We start from the raw sequence: 26,978 nt of genomic DNA on the forward strand, positions 1-26,978 counted from the left end.
CTTGAGGGACTTAAGGTCTCATTCAAAGGCCAAAACAAACTTCAGAGCTGGTGTGTTGTGAACAGCATGGTGCTTGAACCAAGAAGACCAGGTCCTTAGAAGCAGCTCCTCCATTCTAGAAGGCACCTTGGGAGAATCATTTCAATGTGTCCATCTCGATTTCCTTATATAAAATGAAGAAGTGAGACCTCCACAAGGTCATCTGTTGTGTGATATTTTTCATAGAAAAGCACTCACCAGTTGTAAAGTGTTGGGACTATAGACACCAGAGTTGGTGAAATACTGAATGATGATGCCAGGCAATGTGGACAGTAGGTGCTGGGGGAGTCTGGAGGGAGGCTGGAGTGATAGACGAGTCTGAGAGCAGGGGGTGGGAGGGGGTGGCTTCCCAGGGGAGGGGCTGAGCTGCATGGGGCCCTGGGACAATCTGTCCATTCAGGAGAGTGGGGACAGCCTCTGTGAGACAGAGGTAACATCCTAGCCAAGGGCTGGAGGCCAGAGAGAACACACGCAGCAGAAGGCAGTCCAACCCGACAGAGGCCATAGCTCATGGAGGTGCTGGGGAGGACGTTGGGAAGAACCAAGGGAAAGACAAAGACAAAGGAAGGCAGCAGATGAGTCATTCCACAGGCACTGGGAAGCGGCAGGGGTGTCCTGAGCCAGGGAAGCCACGTGATTAGGGAATCATTTTAGGAAAAATAACCTTATGACAACATTAAAAATGAGAGAGAGAGAGAGAGAGAGAGAGAGAGAGAGAGGAGGAACCCAGAAGGATCTGGAGGGAAGACCAGTTTGCAGAACAATCCAACCATCCATCTGGCAGCTCTGGGACCTGAACCAGGTGTGGGCTGTGAGAACAAGCTAGAGCACTTGGAGGTGGGAGAGCACAGTGGGCGGATGCCCCGGACCGGTGACTGATTGACAAAGGAGGTGGCCAGAGAAGGGAGCTGGAAACATTTCAGCCTAGAAAGTGGGCGAACAGAGGAATTCAGGAGGGGAGCCCAACTCAAAGGAAGAGCAGCAGATATAATTTTCTCCATATAGATTTTGAAGTGATAATAGAAAACCGCAAGTAGACATATGTAGAAGATAGCAGCGTTCTGGGTACAGGATAATTTATATAAAGGTGACTAAGAGAAGATGCTAAGCTAACAGGGAAGAAAGTCAAGGTATATGAAAAACGCTCAGAGAGTGTTAAATTCCACATTTAAAGGATAAGCAGTAGAGAGGAAACAGAAAACAAGATGGAAAAGTGTGGGTTAATACAAAATAATATTGAATAAACTGATTGAAAATAATAAAGGACAAAAAGAGTGTGGCTCCTGAAAGTAAACGATGCCTGGTATTTTCACCAGGCATTTAAAAAAGGAACACTAGTAACTTTCCACTCTGCGTGTAATCCAGAGCTCTCACACTAAGGAATTATAAAGACGGGAAGGGAGCAGGAGAAATGGTCTGGATCCTAACTCCCTGGAAACTCAACTCTCACCCCCGAAGCCCTGCTAGGGTCCCCCAGGATGGGGACCCTAGAACTATGGGAATGGCCAACTCCTGGATTTTAGGGTGCCCGTGTGTATCGCCGTGCCAGACACTCTCTACTGCATGTCGAACGCCCATTCCCTCCTTTTTCCTTGCTAACTGAACTTGGCTAATCTGGGCAGCGAAGTGCTCAGCCCTAAGAGAGGTACTGGCTTTTGCAGCCTCTCTTATGACTAGGGGTCTGGCCAAGGTGTGAGCAGGAGGCTGCCAGGAGCCATGGGAAGGCTTGTCCCCTCCCTCATGGAAGGTCTTCTGTTCCTGCAGCTAAACATAGTCCTCATTAATAGAGCATCTTTTACCTTTTTAGATCCACAGTAGTGACATTGAACACGACTCCTTTCAGCCAGAGGATCATAAAGAGACGCTGAGAGAAGGGACAGTTGCCAATGCTTTCCCCATCGATTCCAGCCTAGAAAAGAGAGAAGCAGAGTCCTGAGTTGGGAAGTGCATATTAGCAAAAATAAATAGAGGATTCCAACTCTAAACAATGGTCTCAAGAGAACTCACTAAAACCATGTACCAGCCTAATTTCAAAGGGCAGTTAACCCGTATCATTCATCCCTGTCTTCCTAGTGTCTATGCAGGGCAATGCCTGGCACAGGGTAAGGAGCTCAATAAATATGTGCTGAACAGAATTTGAGTTTCCAGCATGGTGATTATGTAGAGTCATAACTTTCTGAAACCACAGAACCCTAACATCTCAGGGAGAAAGAAAATTCAGTATGACATAGTCTAACACCAATGATACTGGACCACCAACTGCTGCACCCCAAGTAACGATCTAGTCTGTGCTTGACTGTCTCCACTACCCAGTAATTTATCTCTCTCAAAGTAGCACATTCTGAGGACAGTTCTAACCATTAGAAATTATTTTCTTTGGCTCTACCTAACCAAAATATGTTCCCCGGTACTTTACCCTCTCTAACCCTCTGGCCCTTGCTCTGTGAGGGTGCCATGAGTGCAGATACCTCAGACTTTGACCTTATCTCCCTATATCTCACTAGTCAGCAGACTCAGGACTTTAATCAACAGACTTAGTTCTGACTAGTACTTGACCTTCAGTGTCAATAAACCATTCATTTTAAATTATCCTTTTACTGAATGAATGCATATTGACTATCGATTATGTGCAAGGCGCTGGAGAAAATTGCACGGGGGATTAAAAAATGCATTTAGTTAGGGAACTTATGACCTTCTGTGGGCTGCGTGGGGGATAGAAGGAACGTGTATGTAACACCAGGCAGCATTACCGAGTCCTCGCATGCTTCTGCTCATCACACTTCCCCTTCCCGGGGAACATGTTTTATGTTTTTGCTTTTTAATGTCTGAAAGGCGAGTCTATCTTTACTTCTGAGTGGGTTGCAGACATGAATTTTATAAGAATCCATTCCCAAACAGAAAGGTTGCAGAACTGATCGCTATGTAATTTATTTCCCAGGAGCGTTTTTTTATCCCTGACATGGTACTTAGAGGGAGAGGTCACCAACTCTGTCTGGTTTGCTGCTGGCTCCCCTAGACACCTTGGCCTCATCTGGTGGCCCAGGCCCCCGCTCCTCTGACAGGGAGGGAGAAGGAAGGCCCCCGGGGCTTCCTCCCCAAGCTGCAAGCAATCCAACTAACATACTGAAATAAGGACTTATTAAGATTTTTTTTTTTTTTTTTAAAGCCAAGGAGGAAAAAAATGCATTCCCAAAGCTCAACACATTATTTCCCCCTGAGGTTTGTTCTGCTGTGGCCTCTGAATAGAGAGGGGCGAGGCCTCCTTTCATACTGAGAGCCCAATTGTGTGCTTCTTTCTGCCTTGCAAATCGCTCCCAGCAGAGGCTCGGGTTTATAATGGGAAACTGGCGCCTTTGCCGGTGTTGCTTGTAGGTAATTGCTATGAAATTACAGTTATTTTACCTCTCTCTCAACTACACCAAGAGCCCCATCCTTAATCAGTTCTCATTTTTCCCCAGTGCTGGAAACGGACCCACCCGAGCAGCTAAGAGGCCGCGGGCTCCGGCATATGAAATCTGAAAGATGCGAGGGCACAGGTGCGCCTGCCCACAGGGCTCGAGTTACCGATAAAGCCACTCTCAGGCGGGCCACTATTAATTTAATAATAGCTTGAGCTGACTTGAGCTGATGATGTCAGTTCCCTAGGAACCTTCCCAGAAGGACTCGCTCAGCAGGTACCTGGGTCTTGGTCCTTTAAGACATCGTAACAAAGGAACTTTTCCCCAGGGCTGGTTATAATGTAAGGAACAAGTGAAGGATTAAAAATAACAAAACAAAAGCCATGTTCACATACTGGCCTCTGTTTTACCTCTGGTGGCATGGCAGTGAGGGGGTATAAGGGAACTGAAGGAGGAACCAGTAAACTACTGCAATTCTTGTTAGCTGGCCAAAAAAATTATATAATAATGATAGTAAAGATAACTGATTTCTATGTTGTCAGGCATTGTTCTAAATGCTTTTCATATATTACTAATTCATTTATTCCTATGAGAAGTGGAATATTATCACCTTTTTACAAATGTGGAACCTGAGGCACAGAGAGGGGAAGCAACTGGCCTCGAGGTCCCAGGATCGAGCCCAGGGAATCTGGCTTCAGATCCAGAGCTCCTAACCACCATGCCCAGCGTCCAACCTGAAGACCCAGACAGGTAACATGTCCCCTCAAGGTCACAGAGTTGGGAGATGCTGTAAGTGCATGCATGGGTCCTAGCCTTTGGTCCACGTGCCCTCAGCCAGCCATGTACAGGTGTAGAGGCTGGTGGCTGTCACAGCTCCTCACACTTCCATCATTGTCTTAAATTATGATTCTAGGCTTGGAAAATGAGAATTGCCAAAGGACCAATAAAAATAATGTGTGCAGGTCCTTCATTTACCTCCACGGTCTTTACATCCCTCGCTGAGCTTCTTTTGCTTTCTTTTCTGTTATTGCGGTAAGAACACTTACCACGAGATCTATGCTCTGAACAACTTCTGACTGTACAATCCTCCTGTTGACTGTAGGTACAGTGTATACAGAGGCCCCTAGAGCTTATTCATCCTGCCACCCTGAAAGTTCCTGCCCGTTGAAGAGTAGCTCCCCATTTCCCCCTCCCCTGCCCCTGGCTACCACCATTCCGCTCTTTGGCTCTATGACTTTGGCTTATTTTAGATACTTGGTACAAATGGAATCAGGTAGTAGTCGTCCTTCTGTGACCGACTGATCTCGTGGCTAATGTCTTTGAGGTGCATCCATGTTTCACATATCCCAGGATTTCCTCTTTTGTAAGGCTGAGGGGCCACACCTTCTTTCTCCCTTCATCTGTCAACGGGCATTGAGGCTGTCAGCACACCTTAGCTGTTGCGGATAGTGCTGCATGGACATGCGAGTGCTGATATCTCTTTGAGATCCTGATTTCAATTCTTTTGGAGAAATACTCAGAAGTGGAATTAATGGACCAGATGATAGTTCTGTTTTTAATTTTTTAAGACCCTCCACGCTGTTTCCAGGGCGGCCGCACCAGTCTGCATTCCCACCAGCAGTGTGCAGTGTTTCAGTTGCTCCGCTTCCTCACCGAAAACTTGCCTTTTGTTTTTCTCGATAACAGCCTAGGCTTCCTGACCAGCATGAGGTGCTATTTCATTGTGGTTTTGATTTGCATTCCCCCTGATAATTATTGATGTTGAACATATTTTTCATATCCCTGCTGGCCATTTTGTCTTTTTTGGAGAAATGCCTGTTCAAGTCCTTAGCCCATTTTTAAGTGGGTTATTTGCTTCTATACTATTTAATTGTTCAGCTTTTTCTTTCCCTCCTTCACAATTCACCAGTCCCATGGCCTGAATAAACCATTTGTTAAATTCATGGGTTAACTGTGGTGAGCTTGTGGCAACCACTTGAAATATCAACCAAGAAGAACAAAGTGAGGCTCAGTGGGACCTCAGGCCCTGAAGGGTGTGAGAGAAAATCCAGACGGACTTCGGTCCAAACAGGCTCTGAGCACGAGGGGCTAGAGACAGGCACAAAGGGGTGTACTAGTTTGAATAATGTTTCCCCCAAATTCATGTCCGCCCAGAACCTGTGAGTGTGACCTTATTTGGAAATAAGGTATTTACAGATGAGATCAAGTTAAAATTAAGTCACATAGAATTAGGGTGGACCTTAAATATGACTGGTGTCCTTATAAGAAGACAGGGGCAGAGACTGGAGCAATGCATCTACAAACCAAGGAACCCCAAGGATTCCCAGAAAATTCCAGAAGCTAAAAGAGCCAAGAAAAGGATTCTTCCCCAGAGACTTTGGACAAAGTATGGCCTTGCTGATACCTTGATTTCAAACTTCCAGATTTCAGACTTCGAGAGAATAAATTTCTATTGCTATAAGCCACACAGTTTACGGCAATTGGTTATGGCAGCCGCAGGAAACTAATGCAAACGTGGGAAGTAGAATGGTGCACAGCTAATGGCAAACTTCTCAAGGTCACAGTTCTGCTTTGCCATGGGCCTGGTGGGCATGCTCACAGCTGCCAGCTACAACCCAGAGTCCTTCCTATTCCCTAGAGAGAGTAAATGTACTGGCCATAAGTTATGCTAAGGTATCTATGCTATATTATACTATATCATATATTGTAAGTCAAAATAAAACTTATAAAATATATAGTATATAATATCACATGTGATAACAATAGCATAATGTAATTATATAGCTTGTATGATTATACACTATACTTTCTAGGCTGGGTAAATCATTATATGCTGTCAGATATTGCCTTTCATGTAGTATCTCCCTACACAAGAACTTGTCTACACCCCAAACATGGGCCATGTCTTATACACTTTGCCTTCAGCAGCAACAGGCACAGCTGCCTGAGGCTTAGTTGATGCTCAGTGCCTGTTAGAATGGATGCATGTGGGGCGAGGGGGGTGATATATACTCCCTCTTTATGGCCTGATAGTCTCAGAATTCTGACGTTGGCACTCTGAAGTGTGCCCTGAGAATAGAGCAGGAGACCATGGTTCTAGACCCGTCTCTGCCTCCAATTCACTGTGTGATCCTGAGTAGATCATTTGCTTCCCTCTCTTGGCCTCAATCATTTCACTTAGAACTTCCTGCAATTTTGTGAATTCAAGTGGTTAATGGAGATTTATTTAGACTGCAGTTCTCAAACATTTTGGTCTCAGAGTCCTTATATGCCTTTAAGGATTGTTGAGGATCCCAAAGATAGTATATGTGGGTTATAGCTATCACTATTTATTCTACTACACAAATGAAAGCTGAAAATATTTTAAACATTTATTTACTTATCCATTTAAATATTATAACCATAAACATATAATGTAAATAACACGTTTTAATCTAAAGGAACTATTTGTTAAAGAAATTTAGTAATGTAGTAAGTAAGCTGGTTGAAGTACACATATGAATAAATTCTAGCTTTACAGAGACACGCTGGAAAAGGGAGGAGTCACTTAATAGACTTTTCCGATAGTTATGGGTTATTTTTCTTTAATACCATATCGAAACTCATGCTTTTCCTTAGACAACCACAGTGCTTGGGATGTTTAAGAGACATGCACTCAAAGGCTGAGACTGGATTATGTCATATGCTTCTTACTGCTTCATCAAGGACATTCACAAATAAGACCGGTTCTTTTTTTGCCCGAGCAGGACTCCCAGTACCGTTTATCCCACTGCCTCGATTTGGGCTGAGACACCAGCAGCTTGACCCCTGAAGGTCAACCCCAGGGAGAACTGGTAGTACTCTGAAAATAGCTGTGACCTCCCAGAATGCCTGAAAGGCTCTCGGGGACGCCAGGAGTCCATGAAGAACATTTGAGGACTGTTGGCTGAAGACGTCCCATGAACACACCAGGTACATGGAGCTTTGACCCCAGATAACGAGGGGAAGCTGATCATTGCCAAAGGCCTCTTGAGGACATCAAGGTCCAGAAGAGGGAAACGTCATTCAGAGAAGATCCCGGAAGACAGATGACGTTTCAGCTGGACAGTTGTGTCGCTTATGGGTTTGTCTCTCAACTCCAAATACCCCTTCAGTAGAAGCTCTGTGAGAATAGGGGAGAATCTGTTCCCATGTGGCATGAAGGCAGCTTCCCAGCGGGAGCTCTGAGGACCCTTCAGGAGGAAGACGCTCCTCTGTCTCCAGTGAGGGCTGGGGTGGGCAGTGTGTGAGGACAGCCAGGAGGGCCGGCCCAGCACAGGCCTGGGACGCGAGCCCTAGCACCTTGCAGCTCTGGCCTGGCGACACCTTCCTGCAGCCCGTCGACACAGCAGCCAGAGCCCCCTGCAGCCTGCATGCAGCCTGCCCACGGCCCCGTATCCACACAGACCTGCCAATTACTCTGCAAGCCCTGCGTGGCCTGCAGGCCTCCCGTTCCCGCTGACATCTGGATCCCACTACACACCCGGATCCCACTGCACACCCGGGTCCCACTGCACACCCGGGTCCCACTGCACACCCAGATCCCACTGCACACCCGGATCCCACTGCACACCCGGATCCCACTGCACACCCGGGTCCCACTGCACACCCGGGTCCCACTGCACACCCAGATCCCACTACACACCCGGATCCCACTGCACACCCGGGTCCCACTGCACACCCGGATCCCACTGCACACCCGGGTCCCACTGCACACCCGGGTCCCACTGCACACCCGGGTCCCACTGCACACCCAGATCCCACTGCACACCCGGATCCCATTGCACACCTGGATCCCACTGCACACCCGGATCCCACTGCACACCTGGATCCCATTGCACACCTGGATCCCACTGCACACCCGGGTCCCACTGCACACCCGGATCCCACTGCACACCTGGATCCCACTGCACACCCGGGTCCCACTGCACACCCGGGTCCCACTGCACACCCGGATCCCACTGCACACCCGGATCCCATTGCACACCTGGATCCCACTGCACACCCGGATCCCACTGCACACCTGGATCCCATTGCACACCTGGATCCCACTGCACACCCGGGTCCCACTGCACACCCGGATCCCACTGCACACCTGGATCCCACTGCACACCCGGGTCCCACTGCACACCCGTGCCACCCCTGCTGACCGCCTGCTCCCCACCTGGACTCTGTAGGGGGGCTTTGCTTGCCCAGCAACCCCAGCAGCTCTGGCCCAGCCAAACCAATGCACTTCTATGCTTTCTACTGGGCTGACCATTCCTTCTCCAGTGAGACTTTAACTTCTTCCAAGTTTGTCCTTACTCGGCCATTCTCCTTCAGCTCTGGGATGCCATACAGAGTTTTCTATATATTATAGTTACTCTTTTACCATCTTTAACCCTTCTTCATGCTTAATTTCTGTTTAAATTGCTGTGTGATTTCTCTCTCCTGATGGGACCCAGACTGCTATAGAGGCTTAAATATCTGATATTTCAAAATGCAAGTATTTTAGGCTCTTTGTTTTATTCCGTTAAAATCTAACCAGGTTAAGTCCTGAATGAGGTACTAGAAGAAAGAAATCTTAGTTTCCTACAGAAAGTTAATTACATCACCATTTATGGCACGTTTCAAGTATCTGTTGCTTTATCCCATGAACCCTGTCCCTGAAGACTCCAGTGATTAAACATTATATTCGAGTTTCTAGATAAAAATGCTACAACAATGCGGCTGGAACTGACCTTAGGAATGATATAGTCCAGCTCTTTCTTTTTACTGGTAAGGAAATAAGTCCAGAAAGTTCTGACAATTTGGAACTGTAGTAGTTGCCTAGTCCCCTAATTCCTGATTCCTGACTCCTGGTTTTTCACTGTGCTGGGCAGGCTGTGATCTTACAGAAAAGAGTGTCAAAGTGACAAAGGCCACAGGAAGAGGACTTTCTTTGGAAATAAAATGACTCATCTAGAGAGCACTGAACTGACTGATATCACCTGCAGGAGTAAGAATTTTTCTTTATAATAACAGTATTTGGAGCTGCCCCCTTTTTCATATGAGTGTAAGTCAGATAACATTCCTTATTATTACCATTTTTAATACTAAATTGTCTGTTTTTCTAATAATTTGATTGGTAAGCCTAATTAGCAGGGATATGACTTGGCGGTCTGTGGTTGCCTTAAAGACAGGGAGTTCTATCCTTACAGAAGGACATTTTTCTCAGCAGCCACAAAAGGCTTAACTCATGGGTTACTCAGGGATTTTTTTAAAAATATATTTTATTGATTTCAGAGAGAGGAAGGGAGAGGGAGAGAGAGATAGAAACATCAATGATGAGAGAGTCATTGATCAGCTGCCATCTGCACACCCCCGACTGGGGACCGAGCCCGAAACACGGACATGTGCCCTGACCGGGACTCAAACCTCGATCGCCTGGATCCTAGGTCGAGGCTCAACCACTGAGCCACGCTGGCCGGGCTACTCAAGGATTTTTTTATTTAATAAGCAGCCAGGTAACAAGTACACATTTGAGGCTTCAGAGATTCTCAGCATTTATGTAAAGTTGACTACAAAGGCTAAATCAACTCTGTGCCGATGGCTACCTGTGCAATATAGTATGAAAAGTTCCGGGTGTATTGGTCAGGGTTTTCCAGAGAAATAGAGCCACCAGGATTTATTTTCTTTCTTTCTTTCTTTCTTTCTTTCTTTCTTTCTTTCTTTCTTTCTTTCTTTCTTTCTTTCTTTCTTTCTTTCTTTCTTTCCTTCCTTCCTTCCTTCCTTCCTTCCTTCCTTCCTTCCTTCCTTCCTTCCTTCCTTCCTTCCTTCCTTCCTTCTCTTTCTTTCTTTCTTTCTTTCTTTCTTTCTTTCTTTCTTTCTTTCTTTCTCTCTCTCTCTCTCTCTCTCTCTCTCTCTCTCTCTCTCTCCCTCCCTCCCTCCCTCCCTCCCTCCCTCCCTCTCTCCTTCCTTCCTTCCTTCCTTCCTTCCTTCCTTCCTTCCTTCCTTCCTTCCTTCCTTCCTTCCTTCCTTCCTTCCTTCCTTCTTTCTTTCTTTCCTTCCTCCCTCCCTCCCTCCCTCCCTCCCTCCCTCCCTCCCTCCCTCCCTCCCTCCCTCCCTCCCTCCTTCCCTCCCTCCCTCCCTCCCTCCTTCCCTCTTTCCCTCCCTTGTATCTATCATCTCTCTCTATCCCTGATCTCTCTATCTACCTATGGAGAGATTTCTTTTAAGGAATCGGCTCCCATGATTGTGGAGGTGCGGCGAGTCCCAAACCTGATGGGGCAGGTGATCAGGTTAGAGACTCAGGGAAGAGGAGCATTTGAGCCCCAAGGCAGTGCGCTGGCAGAATTTCTTCTTCCTCAATTTCTTCTATTAAGTTCTTTAACTGAATGGATGACACACACATTATGAAGGATAATCTGCTTTACTCAAAGCCTACTCATTTAAATGTTAACTTCATCCAAAAAATACAGAAATATCTAGAATGATGTTTGACACAATATCTGGACACCAGCCAAGGTGACACACAAAATTAAATGTCATCCCGGTTGAATTTAAAAATATGACCTGAGACAGGTAGTCCATCAATCCAGTATCTGCCATCCACACTTTAGCTTGCCAAATGGTTTAATAAGCAGCTAAATGTGGTTATGTAAATATCCCCTCCCATGCCCAGAAGGCTACTCAGTTTAACAGTCTGACTAAGAGAGCAGGGTCCAGGGATGCCTCTCACTCTGAGTGACGCCTTGTTTAATAGTGGCCTCAGGCTCGAGGCCACCTACAACTTTACATGTTGTGTACATTGGGGCCAGAAATCTCTGCCTTGGAGGGTTATTTTACAACTGAATGATAATATGCTTTATAAATTTAGAGCTACTGTCATTATGACAACAACAACAAACATTTAGGAAGCACTCACTTAAAAACCCGTTTGTGAAATGCTGTGCCTTAGTAAAGAGTTAGGAGGGCTCTCTTTGACCGCACATAAATTCAGCAAAGCCTCGGTGTTCAAAGTTTTGTGTGTGGAGCTATACATTCAATAGAGAACGCAAACACAGGAGGAACTATGGCCACTGTCCATGGGTCGGAGAAGAGCGTTCCTAAACTAAGGCCATCTCATGCTGACCATGAAGGGAGACAGGTATGTGTAGGTCTGTTCTCTGCAAGGCTGCTGAGTTCCTGTGCAGAGCTACGTTCTCCATCCAAATATCGTTCACATGTGATTCAGGATCCAAAGACAAGAAGGGCTGGAACTCAAGGAAGATCCATGGATGAAGCTGAGGGACTGGGTTTTGTGACAGATTCCTGGTGACTTTCTATTGAATCCAGCTAGAGACTTTGTGCTCTCTCAATACCCAAGAATCTTTGCTACAGATATTTATGGAACCGTCATTCTATTCTTTAGGCATTGTTATGATTTGCAGTGCTTAGATCAAGAAACTGAAAACTGGAATTCTTCCACCTCAGAAATGCACTGAAGCACAGGAAATCAAAGAGCAATACAAATCTACAGCTTCAAAGAAACAGAACTCCTTCCCACATGGGTGGAATTTGAAGAAAATGTCTTCTCACCTAAGCCTCCCCAGGAGAGTAGCAGTCCTAATGGAGGAAACATGCCTTCGGCTTAACTAGGCCACTGTCAAAAGTTTTGCTTTCTTCCCTTGACATATTTGTTATTTGTTATTGAAGATACTATAGAAATTAGTTCCAGCTTTTGACCATGCATCTATTTCATTTGTCCTACATTCAGGGAATGAGCCTGCAGGTCCCATAATTTTCAAACAAGGGGTATCCTGACAATAAGCTCTGCTTCTCCCACGGAGGGTGGTGTTTGGGATCCTGTGACAGCAGAGATTCCTCAGCTAATACTCATCCTACCCTGAATGTTGAGTTTAAATATAGCATTTTACTATCACAAGCTGATCTATAAAGACTTCAGCGAAGTCACAAAATCTGTCATCCTCCCTCTCAGTTGGGCCCAGTAAGCTCTCATCTATCCAAACCTTCCAGTTATGACAGATTAAAAGCTTATAGCACTAAAACCAAATCTGAGTCATGAGATTTGTTATATAGGGTTACTTAAATCCAGGTACCATTAGAAAATATTTTGCAAAATTAGTACTTTGTACTATGTCAACGAAGTATTACATAGAGCTTGAAAAGTCTATTCTAATACTCATTTAAAAATGCCATGCCCAGGCCCCAATCTTGGCTATTTTTATTTCATTAATTGAGAGTAGGGCTCAGGCAATATGTTTGTTTGTTATTTTCTTCTCAAAACTCTCAAGGGAATTTGTATGTTGAACCAGGCCTGGCCACCTCTCACCTGCTGTTGCTCACAGTTGGGATGTATACTAGAATCACCTAAGGAGTGTGCAGTTGAATGAAGACGGTTGAAATCTCAGTCAAAATCATCAATGTCAGTAATTTAGATATAATCACAGAAGGTATGGGAACTGAATCCTTTCAAAAGTCATCTTTAGAGAAGCTCTTGTTAGCCATTGCTTACCTGTTATCTTACTCTCTCAAGGAATAAAATGCTGAAGACACAGGAAGAAAAATTCTGATTATTGTAAGGTATAGATTCTGAGCAAAGTTTATTCTGCTTTAAAGTGGGGGATTCACTCAGGGTAAATACAAGAAGTCAGGTTCACACTGAAGCTCCTTAGCCCCCAGGAAGAGCACAGAAGAGAAGCTATGAAGCTAAATCCCTCCTCCCCACACTCCTCTTTCTTCCCATCGGGTGACTTCAAGGATTAAAGGAGAAACACAGGGAAATGGGAGCACAGTGCCTGGTAGAGAGCAAGTACTCAACATACCAGCTGTCTTCATTGTCACCAGTACACTAAAGGTCACAGGAGAAAGTCTCTGTGTCACCATGCAATAGGGAAATGTTCCACCAACCAAGTGCCTTCTGTCACGTGAGCCCACCTACTAACTGCTCTCGAGCTCCTCCAGAACTTAGTGGTCCTGGGTGGTTACAGCCTCCGCTTTAGAGGGGCTTTTGAAAAACAGCCTCACAGCTACACTCATGGAAACTGAGCCAGGTTTTGTGTCAAGGAAACCTGATTTCATTTTCTCTGCCTTGAAAAAACTCCATCAGGGCTTGCTCCCCATTGGGTTATGTGTTCAAGCCCAGGCCCAGACATAATTGAAAAGGAGTCTGTCTTTTGTAATCCCCTCGGCCCAAAGGGGAAATGGAATGCTTTTCCAAATGGCAGACTAAGGCAGGAAATGTTCTATTTATTGTACTCCCATAAAAAAAATAAACTTACCCACTAACTATACCACACACACAATAGTCCAGGTCATCACCCAGGAAGCCACAGCCTGATGTGGAGTTCATGTTTCTTTTCAGAAAGGAAAATTTTCCAAGACCTACCACATTTTCTTTCAGAAGCCCTACAAGAGACAGGTCCCCCTCCACCCCCCTGCTCTCTCTGCCCAGCCAGTGTGAGTCAGAAGCCCTTCCTGCTGGTCCCAGATGTTCTGCAAGATAAATGCGCCCTTGAGCAAACGATTGCCTCAGTGTGGCCTTCTGCTCTTTGCCTGGAAAATGAAGGAATGACAGGATAATGTTGAAGCTGGAATTCTCTGCTTCTCTCCATGCTCACTTTTTCAGCATTATTCTTTGTGTATGAGGAAGTTAGCAATGACCCTGGTTTGTGATGAGCTATACTGCAAATTCACCATTTCATGCCTCAGAGGAAAAAAATGACAGTGGCCATTATAAAGATGCAAAATTACACCTCAAATAACTCCAAAATAAGCAGACTCTAAAATAAGACTCCAAAATAAGTCAGGTGCAAAATTGTTCTGCTCCCCTGGATGTTTCCTAGAAGTCTCAGAAGGTGGTTTGGTGCTTCTGGGGTACTCGAGTTCACAGGCACCAAAACACCTTGTTTTGACTTCTGCATCCTAATACTGGGGTCCACAGAGAGGACTCCTCAGATCGGTCACTTGGTATATCAGAAGATGAGCAGTCATGTTTCCAGCTCAACAGGGATTGCTCCACCCATAGGTTTGGAATAGAAGTTTATGTCACTGTGGATATTCATCAAAGTATATCATTCGCATCTCCTTTTAGTTTAAAGGTACCAGATAGAATATTTGCACCTGTTTGTGAAACACTGTACCATGGTGGTGTCCTCCACATCCCAGCCCCCAGCAAACCATTTCCCCCATTGTCAGCCAAGACAAACCATCACAATAACTTCCTTTTACTTCCAAAACCTCTCTGAGGAAGGAAGCCTGCTATTGTTGGGCTATGTTTAGACTAGATGATGCTACGCAATGGCCTTCAAGGATTAATAGGAGATAGGGTTGTAGATCTTATCTAATGTTTAAGATCAACCCCTCCAAAGTATCTTTTGATGGAGGCTCATGAATGACAAAACCAGTTGAACGGATGCTTCATCTCCCAGCTATTGGAAGAGGCTGCTGGCAGCATAATGTAGAAAATTCTGAGGTCTCCACAAGAATCAACGGGACAGAATGTCAGTGCCACTCGGTGTTAGATGTTTTATTTATAATGTTAACCTCAGATGGAATTCCGCACACACTTCCTGCTGAAGGGGTCAACGAAATGGGCAAAACTAAAATGAGAGATGTCATTGTCCCCTGTGTTCTCCCAATTTGCTCTTACCACACCTTTCTTTAACAGAATGTCTTTCTACTAAGTCGTCAAACAGGCCCTGTGTGATGTTTCTCTTCTCAGTCTCGTGGTAGAGTTCAGGGCCAGGAATACTCATGCTAGTTGTTCAAAATGTTGCCTGCAGGCAAAGACCACAGCCTCAGACGTGAACTATGGGGCTGGGAGAGAAACAAGGCCTTGAAGACAAATCTATATAAGTAAGAGCATGTGATTACCCACTAGTTTTTGAGTAAGGCATTTCCTCTCTCAACCCTTTCACCCAGAAGGGGAAAAAAAAGATGGCTTGAATTGGCTTCAAAGCCCTCTCTCTCTCATCTGGAACCGGGAATGGGAGCAGCAGCACCTGCGTCACGAGTTCCCTGTGGGATGAAATGAGATAACGCCAGGCCAGTGCTCCGAGGGAGGAGGCACAGTGATAACTGCAGCCCCACGCCCAGTCCTTCTTTGGGGGTGGATGGAAATTATAGCTACAATTGCATGCCCTGCAGCTCCGCGGTCCTCTTAGGAAAATGGACACGAGTGCACCCCTCAACCCAGTCCCATTAAGAGCTTTCTGTCTCTCCCTGGAATTCCCAGCAGTGGCCCTGAAAGGAACAGTTTTCCTGATAGAGATGTCTAGGTTGTCTATAGCCATGCTGCTCGGATTGGGACGTCAGCCTCCCCTAGGAGCGTGGTAGAAATACAGATCCTCGGGTCCTACCCCAGACTTACTGAGAAGGCTGGTCTTCGGAAGCTTTGGAAGACAAAGGCCTCCTACAGCAACAGCGCAAATACCTTCATAAGCTCTGTGTTAGGGCAGTGATGTCCAGTTCTTCTCTTTGGTTTTAAAAAGTGCATCTTTGCACATCTGGATCTCACAGTACTCCTACTTAGAAAAAAAAATCTCTACCCTTGCACATAGTAATCTGGCCCTGCCACGTTCTAAAAACGTCAGCGAATCTCAGCCTAATTTCGAACCTGTGCGGAGGAGGGGCCGGCTGGCCAAGACGAGTGGCAGCCTCGTGCTGAAAGCGGACACTGACGCTGAAACTGGAGCCGGGGTAAATTATTTATTGAAATTCCATGATGTGGCTCGTTCATTAGGAGCCAGCAGAGCCTAGAGTCGTAGGATGTATCCATCCTGTGCAGGCCCCATCCTCTACCCCCTGAAGTCACCTGCCTCTTTGGGGGGACCAGTTGGATGTTGGACCCTCGCCTGAGAGGTTAAGTTATGGAAGACTGACATGTTGTGGTTAGTGAATGGGGTTTCCTGAAGGTGCCCCTCCCAGGCGTCCCAGTGCCCACCACCAAGCAGTGCAGTGGCCTGGGAGGCCACCTGCCTGCAGCCCCCAGGTCATAGAAAACCTGCATAAGAAGCGTGGAAAAACAAGAGAGCCAGTACGCTGCAGCTAACCCTTCTTTTAAAAACATTCTCTGCTTCAAAGTTTCTACCAGTATAATGAAAAGAAGGGGTTTCCTTGCCAACCAACAATATATATAAAGTGAATTAAATTCTGTATATAATTTGTCCTTTTATAATCACTAATATTTTACCTCAGAAGCAAAATACTGTAGACAACATGCGCATCAATAGCAGACCGGTTGCTTACAGCATGGTGTGACCATATTATGGAATAGTATGCAGCCATTAAAAAGAAGGAGCTGGATTCTCATGGAGGAAGTATCCTCATAGGAGAAAAAGGCAAGTCACAGAGTAGCATAAATAGTATGATCCCCGTTTTAAATTTAAAAACACTACAATTTTATTCTTCATTGGATTAAATCTAATGATTCTCAGTTTTAATAATCACTCCAGACTCTGTTGAAATGGGTTATGGACATTGTTACGGCTCAGACCTGAGTTTTCCTAAAGTAACTAGATCAGGTAAAAAGGCAGCGAGTCAGGGAAACAACAACTATAACCAACGGGTATTATTGACCATCCCTGGGGGTGACTCTTATGTGTGCGCTGCGTGTATGCAAGGTGCCTATTTCATTGCCATTTTTGTTTGATTTTTTTAGTACTGAATGGGCAGTGTAGTTCAAACAGATCTGTCCACATAGCAAAAGAGACAATTACTTCCTTTGGGGCTCTGTCTTTTGCAAAGCAGCCATGTTTAAGCTAGATGATGACTTAGAATAAATAACATAATAAATATTATATAATAAATATTATATGGGGATTTATAATAAATATATGAATATTTGTGATAAATACTTATTTTAAGTAGATAGACTGGCTAATTGCTTCTGTTCTATCCTTGAGTAACACGGAGCATAGCAACTACTCCATTCTTTGTTTTTGGCCCCGCAGTCTTTTGGATTTCACATGCCTCGTTCCTATGACAGCACTTCAGGCTTCTTACAGTGAGCTATAAATGTCATTTTCATCAGATGCCCCAGCAAGCCTTAATGGCAGGCATATTGTAATTATTATGACTCCATGCAAATTGGAATGGATCAGAATGGCTTTGCGACTTTGGGGGAAAGGCTGTTTTCTTGTTGACTTCCAGCAAACTCCCTCAGATCTCTAGTCCAGCCGATTTTCCTCTGTCATTTGCAAAATTAAAAGTATGGATGGACCTGGAGAGCATTATGCGCAGTGAAATAAGCCAGTCAGAGAAAGACAAGTACCATATGATCCCACTTATATGTGGAATCTAATGAACAAAATAAACTAACAAAATAAAAACAGACGCATAGCTACAGAGAACAGACTGACAGTAGTTGTCAGAGGGGAGGGGGTTGCACGTCTGGGTGGAAAAGGTGAAGGGATTTAGCAAAAAAAAAAAAAAAAAATCAAAGACACAGAACAACAGTATGGTGATTACCAGAGGGGAAGGAGGGTGGGGAAGGTAGAAGCGGGTACTGGGGGGATAAATGGTGATGGGAGAAGACTTGGCTTGGGGTGGGAACACACAATACAATGTACAGGTGATATATTATAGAATTGTACACCTGAACCTATATAATTTTATTAACTAAATGCCAGCCCAGTAAATTCAATAAAAATAATGGACAAATATGCTGCAATATCCTAAATTGTTTCTTTGGCTTTTTGGAGCCCATACGCAGAACCCTCCAATGAGCTTTCATTTCACTGATAATAGGATAAAATCTGACCCCTTTGGGCTGCCTCCCAGGGCTCTCACTCTCTCTTCCCGGTTTTCTCAATGTGCCCCTTCCAGGGCCTTCCCTTTGCCTCCAGGGAACGCTTACCCACCACCCCTGTCAGAGTCCCATTTGCTCTATTTGTATTTCTGTCTGTTCCCTTTCTCTCTTCTGGAATGCATTTTCCCGTCTCTGTTTTCAAATACCAACTCAGATCCCACCCTCCCTGGCAAAGCTTTTCTAATAATTCCTGTTAGAATTATTTTATGGATAGTTCATTTCATTCGTTCACTGACAAATATTAGTCATTAACAACGTGCTCGGTACCGTTCTAGGTACAAGAGATATCCAACGAGTCTCCACTCAGCATTCCCCTCTATGACTGGCTAGGGCACTAATGGTGTCCGGAAGATGCAGAGCATGAAAAGGCAAAATACAACAGCAGGTAAGTCCCTGCACTTTGCAATCTACTAGACTTTACCATTTACTTTCTTTGTAATCTTGGGCAAGTTTCCCGGCCTTGGTTTACTCATCTGTAAAGTGGGAATGCAATGTGGCACATCCCTCATAAAGTTGTGGCCGGGATTAAACGAGATAGCTCACATATAGCATTTAAGGATAGTTTGTGGTACAAAATAAACATTGCTTACATTAGCATCTTCTATCTGACCTGACATGCCCGTCAGTATTGTCTGTCCCAGTGGTACCTTCTTTTCTCTCCATGCTTTCCACAGCTAGGAACACAGTGCCAACCTCCTTGTAACTGAGTGATCAAATATTCCCCTCTCTCTCTGGGGATTAGTTAATAAGCGGTGGTTCCTGAGAATTCATTGGAAGTTTTCAAATAAAGATATAAATGGGAGTTCTTAAATATTGTAAATATGTTAATGAAAGTCTAGGACTATTCATTCAACCATATTTATTGAGAATGTCTACAACAGTGGCTCTCAAATGTTAGCATGCCTCAGAGCCATCGAAAAGCTTGTTTAAATACAGTGGGTCTGGGGGGAAGCCCAAGGGTTTGTATTGTTAACCTGGTCCCAGTTGATGCTTCTGGCATAGGAACCACCCTTTGAGAAGCTCTGCCCTGCCTGCCAGGGACAGAAAGCAATGAGAGGGCTAGGGGTCAGCCCTCCAAAAGAGCCACAGCCAGGGGCTGAGGAAAACACACAGCTGAGTGGGACGAACCATGGGCGGGGTCAGACAACCCGAAGTCTAGCCCTGGTTCCACCCTTCACTGGAATATCACCTTGGGCATGTCACTTCCCTCCTCTGAGCCTTGGTTTCCTTATTTATATTTAGGACAGGAGCATTCCCTTCACACCTCATAGTGTTGTGAGGACCCAGGACAAATGTTAAGAGGTATATACACTGACCAAAGATGAACTGAAAAGTCAGGGGAGGGGACACATGTCCCTTTTTCAGCCCAAAGGGACCCCTTGAATGAAAGAGACCCTCTAAGCGAGTCACATTCTTTCCCAATTCACTGAAGTATTATTTAGTATCTTAAAGACCCGATTGCCACCTGAATAGATTTCCTAGTAATGTAAAACCTCATAGCAGCTTTGACTCCAAAGTCCCTCTCTGGAAAGTGACATTTAGAGACATCCAACGAGGGCACATGAGCACCACCTACCCTTCGGGGCTCCCGCCTTGTTCTTGAACCCTGTCGGACTTCTAGTAGCTAATGAAATACTCCCACCGCATAAGATCAGCGCCTGGGAAAACCAGCCTCCCCAAATCACACTTTACTATCCTGGCCTCCATTTACCAACTGGCACTAGAAAGAAAACATCATACAAAGTTATCTACTGCATTTGCTATTTTAAAAGAGTTGACGCATTGCTCCTTGTAGTCCTCAGAGTTCCCCTCACCCTCCACATGAAACACCGGTGAGAAACGGCCTTGGCACCCAGCGCCCCATGAAAAGTACTTGCAAAAGTAATGTCATTTCTCCAAGGCTTATGACTTATAACCAGCAGGAAGCTTAGGCAGTGGGCAAAGACCACCTAGTGTATCACGGTCCCTTTGCGTAAGCAGTGGGGACTCAGCTGAAAATTAATAAAGACCCCTGACTGTGGACTCTGGGGGGTCAGGCAAATTGCATTTCCCTGCCTTTGTTCAGCTTTGGTGGGCGTCAGCCAAGGGGACCGCTCTGAACGGAAGACTCGGTATCTGATGGAATACAGAGAGCAGCCAAGGATTGCTGTGAGGCTGGGACACTCAGGACACCGGGCGATGGCAAAGCTAGGGTGAGCCTGCCCTTAGGGGACAACTCTGATATGAGATGCAGAGCCAGCAGTTTGGAGCAGTGAAAGAACACAGGGCCACAACCCGGAGGGGCTTGTCCCAGCCCCACCCTCTCAGGCTGGGTACCTTGGGACAAGGCCCAGCCACCCCTGCCTGGGACTCCGTTCCCTTGAGTTGGACTGGTTCACCTCTAAGGCTTTGCCAGTTCTTTCCCTGGATGAGCCCATGACATTATGTTTATATAAGCTCCACCGCTCGGGAAAGATTTCACACACAGAGATAAAGACTTGGGTCAACTCCGTGGGTCTCAGGTTGCATGGCTGCATAGATGAGTGGTTTTAATAAGGGACATTTAAGAAGTCAATGATTAGCTTTTAGTACTGACTGACACTTTTATCTCTTGTCTGGGAGTCAGTCTAAATGACATGCAATTGGAGTTTGTGGGAACTGAAAAGAATGGCGATAAATCCACAAATGGAATAAGCCTTGGTAGAGGGGAGAAATGATTGGATCATAAAGGGAATTACTGAGGCTGGCTGCCTATTTTTACGAGCTGCACAGGGAAAAGCCTGCACATTTTGAGAAATGGAAGAAGATGAAATACCAATGAAACGGAGGAGCTGAGCTTCCTGTGGCATATATTCAGCGAGAGCCCAGTGAGAATATTTATTATTCTCAATAAATCTGATAAGCCTTCAGCCCTCTATCCAGGGACTTCTTAACAGTCTGACCCACCTGATCTAAAATCCATGCTGCCGCATGGACAGGGAGGAATGTGGGGGGATGGCTGGGGAGGGCTTTGTCAGTTTTCTTGCTAGGAAGCCTTACAGTGCCACACCTTCTGGGAAGGGGTGTGTGCGGTCACACGCAGAGCCACCAAAGGGCCAGTGAAACAGTAGTGTCCCTGCACTCCTGAGTGGGGGTCAGGTTGGGTGAGTGATGTCAAGGATGGGGGGGTTTCCACGCCACATCCTGGCATGGGGAGGTCCCTCACAGCCTGCTGGAGGGAGTGCAGTGCTCTGCAAGCTGGGCTCAGGCCTGCACTGCTCTCAGCTGACCCCAGGGGTTACGGGTGCGGGGAGGAGGGGCGGGAGGAGGCACGCAACTGTTAGGTATGGGCCGGCTGGTACAGAGAGGCAACGGGTAGGTCGAGGCAGGTTGGAGGATGTCTGGTTAGAAAGGAAATACAATGGGGAGGGGAGGGGATATCTGTAATTCTTTCAACAATAGAGATAAATTCTAAAAATAAATAACTAAAATCTAACCTATCATAAAAGAAGAGAATACAAATAACCATTCATTCATTCATTTTAATTGTCGCATTTATGCATTCATTTGCCAAATATTTCCTCAGCACCTGATAGAGAAGCGCTAAGCCCTGATTTAGGGACTAAAATATGTGCCTTTGTCAGCTGCCTTTTAACCCCCTCTCCCATCTAAGTCAGCCCTTTGCTTCTTTCCTTCATAGCACTTTTTATAATCTGAAATTACTTCGTTTATTTCTCTATGTCCTATCTGTCTCACCAGCTTCTGGAATAATGTCCAGCACATAGTAGGACCTCAAAAAATGTTGCTTTGAATGAATGACTCAGAGATGAACAGAACCTGGGCCCTTTGAGAAGAGATTCTAAGAAAGTGTGGGACAACTTTCTAGTGGGACAGAAAGGGAAAGTCAATACAAAAATTTAATTGTACCTGCACTCCAAATTTTAAAAAGTACTTAGCATCTCAAAAAGAAGAAAAATATCAGAGCAATCATCAATGCATCGGTTCCTTATGTGTGAGATGAGAGGGTTGAGCAGAATTAATTCTAAGTCCCTTCCAGCCTGCCTGGACTGGTGTGGGTCCACTGTCTTCAGCTAGACAGTGCCAATTGTCTTTCAGGTCGTCTGTGCTGTCCTTTAGACTCTCTGTGCTGGAAGGGACAGGATGCTGGGCCGAGGGTCAGGAGGCCCAGCCTAACATTGATCTGTAGCTGGCTGTGTGACTTTGGGGCAACACGTGTGACTTTGGGAGCTTCAGTTTTCCTCTGTCAGTAAAATGGGGATAATGACATTTGGACTAATTGCCCCCGCCCCCTAATTTTGTTTTGAGGTCCAAACCGGTAACAGTGCATGTGCTCCATAAACCTTGACACCGGTCACCAGGAGTTATAGGTGCCTGTGCCTCATGCAGGGGAGGCTTCGTGGACTTGCAGCCTTTGTCGGCATTGGTTACTCTCAAAACGGAGCTCTACAAGTGGACTTCAAAGGGGAAAAAAATAAATCGATAGGTAAGAGCCTTCGTTTATAGCCATCAATCAGATCATTCAGAAAGAATTCAAAGTTTTCCATGACAATTTATTTTCAAAGATGAGAAGACTGGAGCCCAAGAAATCCTTCTTTCCCTCCACAAACATTCATTGAGCAGCTGTGTCAGGAACTGTCTTCATACGGGGGCAATAAGGTCAGTAATCGCCATCCTTGACCCTGTGACTGCCTCAAGGGCAGACCCAGAACATCTAGCACGCCCTTTAGAAGGAAATGGATGGAGTGGTGACAAAGCCATTCACAGGGTGCTGGAGGAACACCCAAGAGAGTCCCAAACCCGGACGGGTGAAAGGGAGGGGCCGAAAGGCTTCCAAGAGCCAAGTCCAGGCAAAAGGGACCAAGAGAAACCGCAAGGTAGGGAGAGAGGCACGTGCAGTGTCTGGGAGGAGAGAAAGCTCGGCCCCTCTGGGAGCCCTGAGCTGTCCACTGTCATTGTCACCTGGCGATGAGGGAGGGAATGGTGAGAGATGGGTCTAGAACAGGGTGGGCCGTGTATGACCCGAGAAATCATTTGGTCTGGTCCTGCCAAGGCAACCGCAGATGGGACCCGAAATTCAATAAATCTAGGAGCTTTTTTGGTAGCTAATTTTTAAATTGATAACTTTGTATGGCCTGCAAAGCAAATGATGTTATAAATATTTAAATGGCCTTTGGCAGAAAAAAAGGTTCCGCACTCCTGGTCCAGAGAGATAAACGGGGAATAGATCCTGAAGCAATTCATTCTACCCAGAGGAGAAACAAAAGTATTTAATCTCACGTATTAATTTAAAAGTCATTGCACCATTTTAGTACAGCAGAGCAAGAAATGTGCATATTTAATCTCCTAATTTCTTCCCATAGTGACCTTTCTGTATAAAGCTCACCTGGAAACAGTGTTTCACCAGGCAGTGCCACAGTGAAGTGACTACTTCCTAATCAGTTGTGTTGGGGATCTCTGCTTGTCCCTCTCTTCATCCACTCTTCACCCTCTCCATTCAGCCTGAACCCTGGGAGGCTGGCAGGGGCACTGTACCAAAGGGCTCCCTGCCCTCTGGCTGCAGAGGATGGGGTTGACGAGGGCGGACCAGAGGAAGATAGGAGGTATGGAAGGGCATGAACTTGGGGTACTCTACGGCTACTGTAAGTTGGCTACACCCCTCTACTGAAGGCTACACTCCTTCCAGTAGCGGGGTTTAGGTAAAGGTTCAGGCCTAGGTAGAGGGTCCTTTCTGTTTCTTGCCCAGATATATTTCTCTACTATCTCCTCATGGTGGCTCTAAACCCTGTTTGTAAGTAATCCCATTACTGAACTCTGTTCCAAGTGCCCACTCTGAGGTGTCATTAGTTTTCACTGAGCTCCTGGCTAACACACCATCATTGTCTTCCTGTGTCAGTGGGTTCTTTGGTGTAACAGGAATGCAGGGCTGTCAGATTCCTTAGTGTCACTAGACAAGGCCATCTAAAGGGTGAGAAACACTGGCTGGGAGTCAGAAAACCCAGGTTCCAGTCCCATGAGTAGCTGTGTGACCTCAAGCAAGCGAAAATCCTTCCGGGCATTAATTTGGAGGAAATAACTTTGTTGCCTAAGAATAGAGGGCAGGGTCGGCAAGAATTGGGGTCAGGGTGCCATGGTCCTTGGAGCTCTAGTGTTCTGTGTAAGTGCTCAGAGCTACTTTGGGGGGCGGGGAGAGAAGGTTGAGTCAGAGCAGCCCCTCTTTTATTTTTTATATATTAAGGCCCATATGTGATTTAGTTCGACCAAAAAAGATTTCTTGTCACCAGGAAAACTATTGGGATTGATGAAGCTATGAGGTCTTTTCTACTTTTAGAGCTGATATTTCCTCTCTGCTCATTCATTGGTAGAGGATCCTGTAAGGATGCAATCTCCACTGCAGCCCACAAGCACTCATGGCATCACTTAATCGCTTAGGTTACAAAGAGGCAGTAATTGTGACCTTGCCCAACGTGAGGCTTATGCAGGGACAGACAACCTGGAGCCATATTGCTTGTACACAATTCTAGAACAGTGTTAACCCGAGTCATTTTCCATGAACTACTCATATGTATCAGTGGCAGTTGTGTCTCCCTTGAAAGTTAGTGTGGCTCCTGAAAGCTAGTGTTGCCCATGAAACTGGAGACCTGATAGTCTTCCATTGGCAGCCAGTGAAAGATGCTGAAAATAGCAACATGAGCGATACTGTGGACTTAACCCAAGCATGTGACTCCATTAACTTAGCTGGTATGTAGAGAGTTCTGCAAAAAGTTTGCTTCCTAGAGACATTTATTAACATCCGTTCTCACTCCACAAAACCTTTCTTGGTCATTTCTCTGCCAAAAGTCATTGCTCCTCCTTTCAAACTCAACATTCAACACTATCGTCTCCTGCCCTTTGAAGTTAGATACCTGTTGCTGTGCATTGGAGAAAGAAACATGCTGTGCACATGCCTAAATGCTCTGCTGTGCTTTACTCAGATGAAATGAAGAAAATGTTTATTAACTTAGTGGCTGATGGCAAAAGTAGACCAGAGAAGATGCTTTTTTTTGGTAATCACAACACTAAGATCTTAAAGAGGTACCCTAGATTGCTGGAGCTGCCATACAAAATACTATAGGCTAAGTAGCTTAAGCAACAAAAGTTTATTTCTCACAGTTCTAGAAGCTGGGGAATTCAAGATCAAGATGCCAGCTGATGTGGTTCTTGATGAGCACTCTCCTCCCAACTTGTAGATGCCCCCCTTCTCACTGGCTCCTCACATGGTGGAGAAAAAAAGAAGGAAGGAAGGAAGGAAAGAAGGGAGGGAGGGAGGGAGGGAGGGAGGGAGGGAGGGAGGGAGGGAGGGAGGGAGGGAGGGAGGGAGGAAGGGAGGGAGGGAGGGAGGGAGGGAGGAAGGAAGGGGGAGGGAGGAAAGAAAGGGAAAGAAATCTTTCTCCTTTTATAAGGCCACCAATACCATTAGATTTGGGCCCCACACTTATTATATCATTAACCTTAGTTACCTCCGAATAGTCTCATCTCCAAATACAGTCACATCGGGAGAGCTCCAACATGTGAAATTTAGAGAGACACAATTCAGTCCACAGCATTCTACCCTGGCCCCCCAAATCCATGCCTTTCTCACATGCAAAGTATATTCATTTCACACCAACAGCTTCAAAAGTCTTAACTCTTTCCAGCATCAACTCTAAAGCCCAAAGTCTCATCTGAATTTCATCTAAATCATGTGCGACTTCAAGTAACATTCATCCAGAAGCAAAATTTATCTTCAGTTGTGAATCTCTGAAATCAGACAAGTTATGTGTTTCCAAAATATAATGGTGGGGCAAGCATAGGATAGACATTCCCATCCCAAAAGGGAGAAACAAGAAATAAGAAAGGGAGATAGGTCCCAAGCAGGTTCAAAACCTAACAAGGCAAATTTCATTAGATAGTTAAAGCTCAAAAATAATTCTCTTTAACTCAGTGTCCTGCTTTTCAAACCCACCAGGGCAGCAGTCCTGCCCCCACGGCTCTGCTGGGTAGGGGTCCTGCTCCCAAAGCTCTGCAGGGTGACCTACAGCTCTGGTTGAAGGCCATTTGGTCTATTGAAACTGAGGCAATGGCCCCGCTCTATGAAACGGAGGAGGCACCCTCATGATCTCTGTCTGAATTGCTTTCAGGGTCATTCTCCACTTTTCTTGAAAAATAGTGTGTGTTAGCTCTATGATCTGGTCCTCTAGGATCTATGAAGTCCAGTAGCCTTCCTTCATTTTGTCTCATTTTTTTCTGTTCTCTTTAGTCCCAGCTGGCAGGGTGTCTGTTGATATAACCCCATCTCTATTTTTGGCTTCTTCTGAGATGGCTGATTGAGTCCATGAGTTGCACCCGTGATCTCTTTATCAAATGGTTGTTAAGACACACCCTCGGTGTTCTTCTCAGAGCAAACATTCTCATTTTTTTGCAATATGGGTGACTGAGAATTTTCCAAATCTCAGTTCTGGTTCCTCTTTGCCTAACAACCCGTTCTTTAATCCAACTCTCTCCTCTCACACTTCAGTACAAGCAGTAAGGAGGGTTCAAGCCACAACTTCAATACTTTGTTTAGAAATCTTCTCTGCTGAATATCTAATTTCATCAGTCACAAGTTCTTCCACGAAACACTAGCCCACAATCAGCAAGGTTATTTGTCATGCCACAGTAAGAATCATCTTTCTTTCAGTTTCCAATAACCTGTTACTCATTTCCTCCCAAGACCTCACCAGAATCACCTTTAACATCCACATTTCTAGCATGTACCT

The 26,978-nt window shown here is 45.5% G+C and overlaps 1 protein-coding gene across 2 annotated transcripts in view; it reads right to left on the reverse strand.

Annotated features, from left to right (window-relative positions):
* The window catches only part of CLIC5 (CLIC family member 5), a 136,901-nt gene that overhangs the window by 38,326 nt on the left and 71,597 nt on the right, over positions 1 to 26,978 (reverse strand). For both annotated transcript variants that reach the window (XM_016212695.2, XM_087817124.1), the window contains exon 2: positions 1,839 to 1,948. In XM_016212695.2, coding sequence (XP_016068181.2) covers positions 1,839 to 1,948 — 110 coding nt within the window. The remainder of the gene's footprint in view (positions 1 to 1,838; positions 1,949 to 26,978) is intronic.

Source organism: Miniopterus natalensis, chromosome 5 (assembly GCF_054644295.1).
Source record: "Miniopterus natalensis isolate mMinNat1 chromosome 5, mMinNat1.hap1, whole genome shotgun sequence".
NCBI lineage: Eukaryota > Metazoa > Chordata > Mammalia > Chiroptera > Miniopteridae > Miniopterus > Miniopterus natalensis.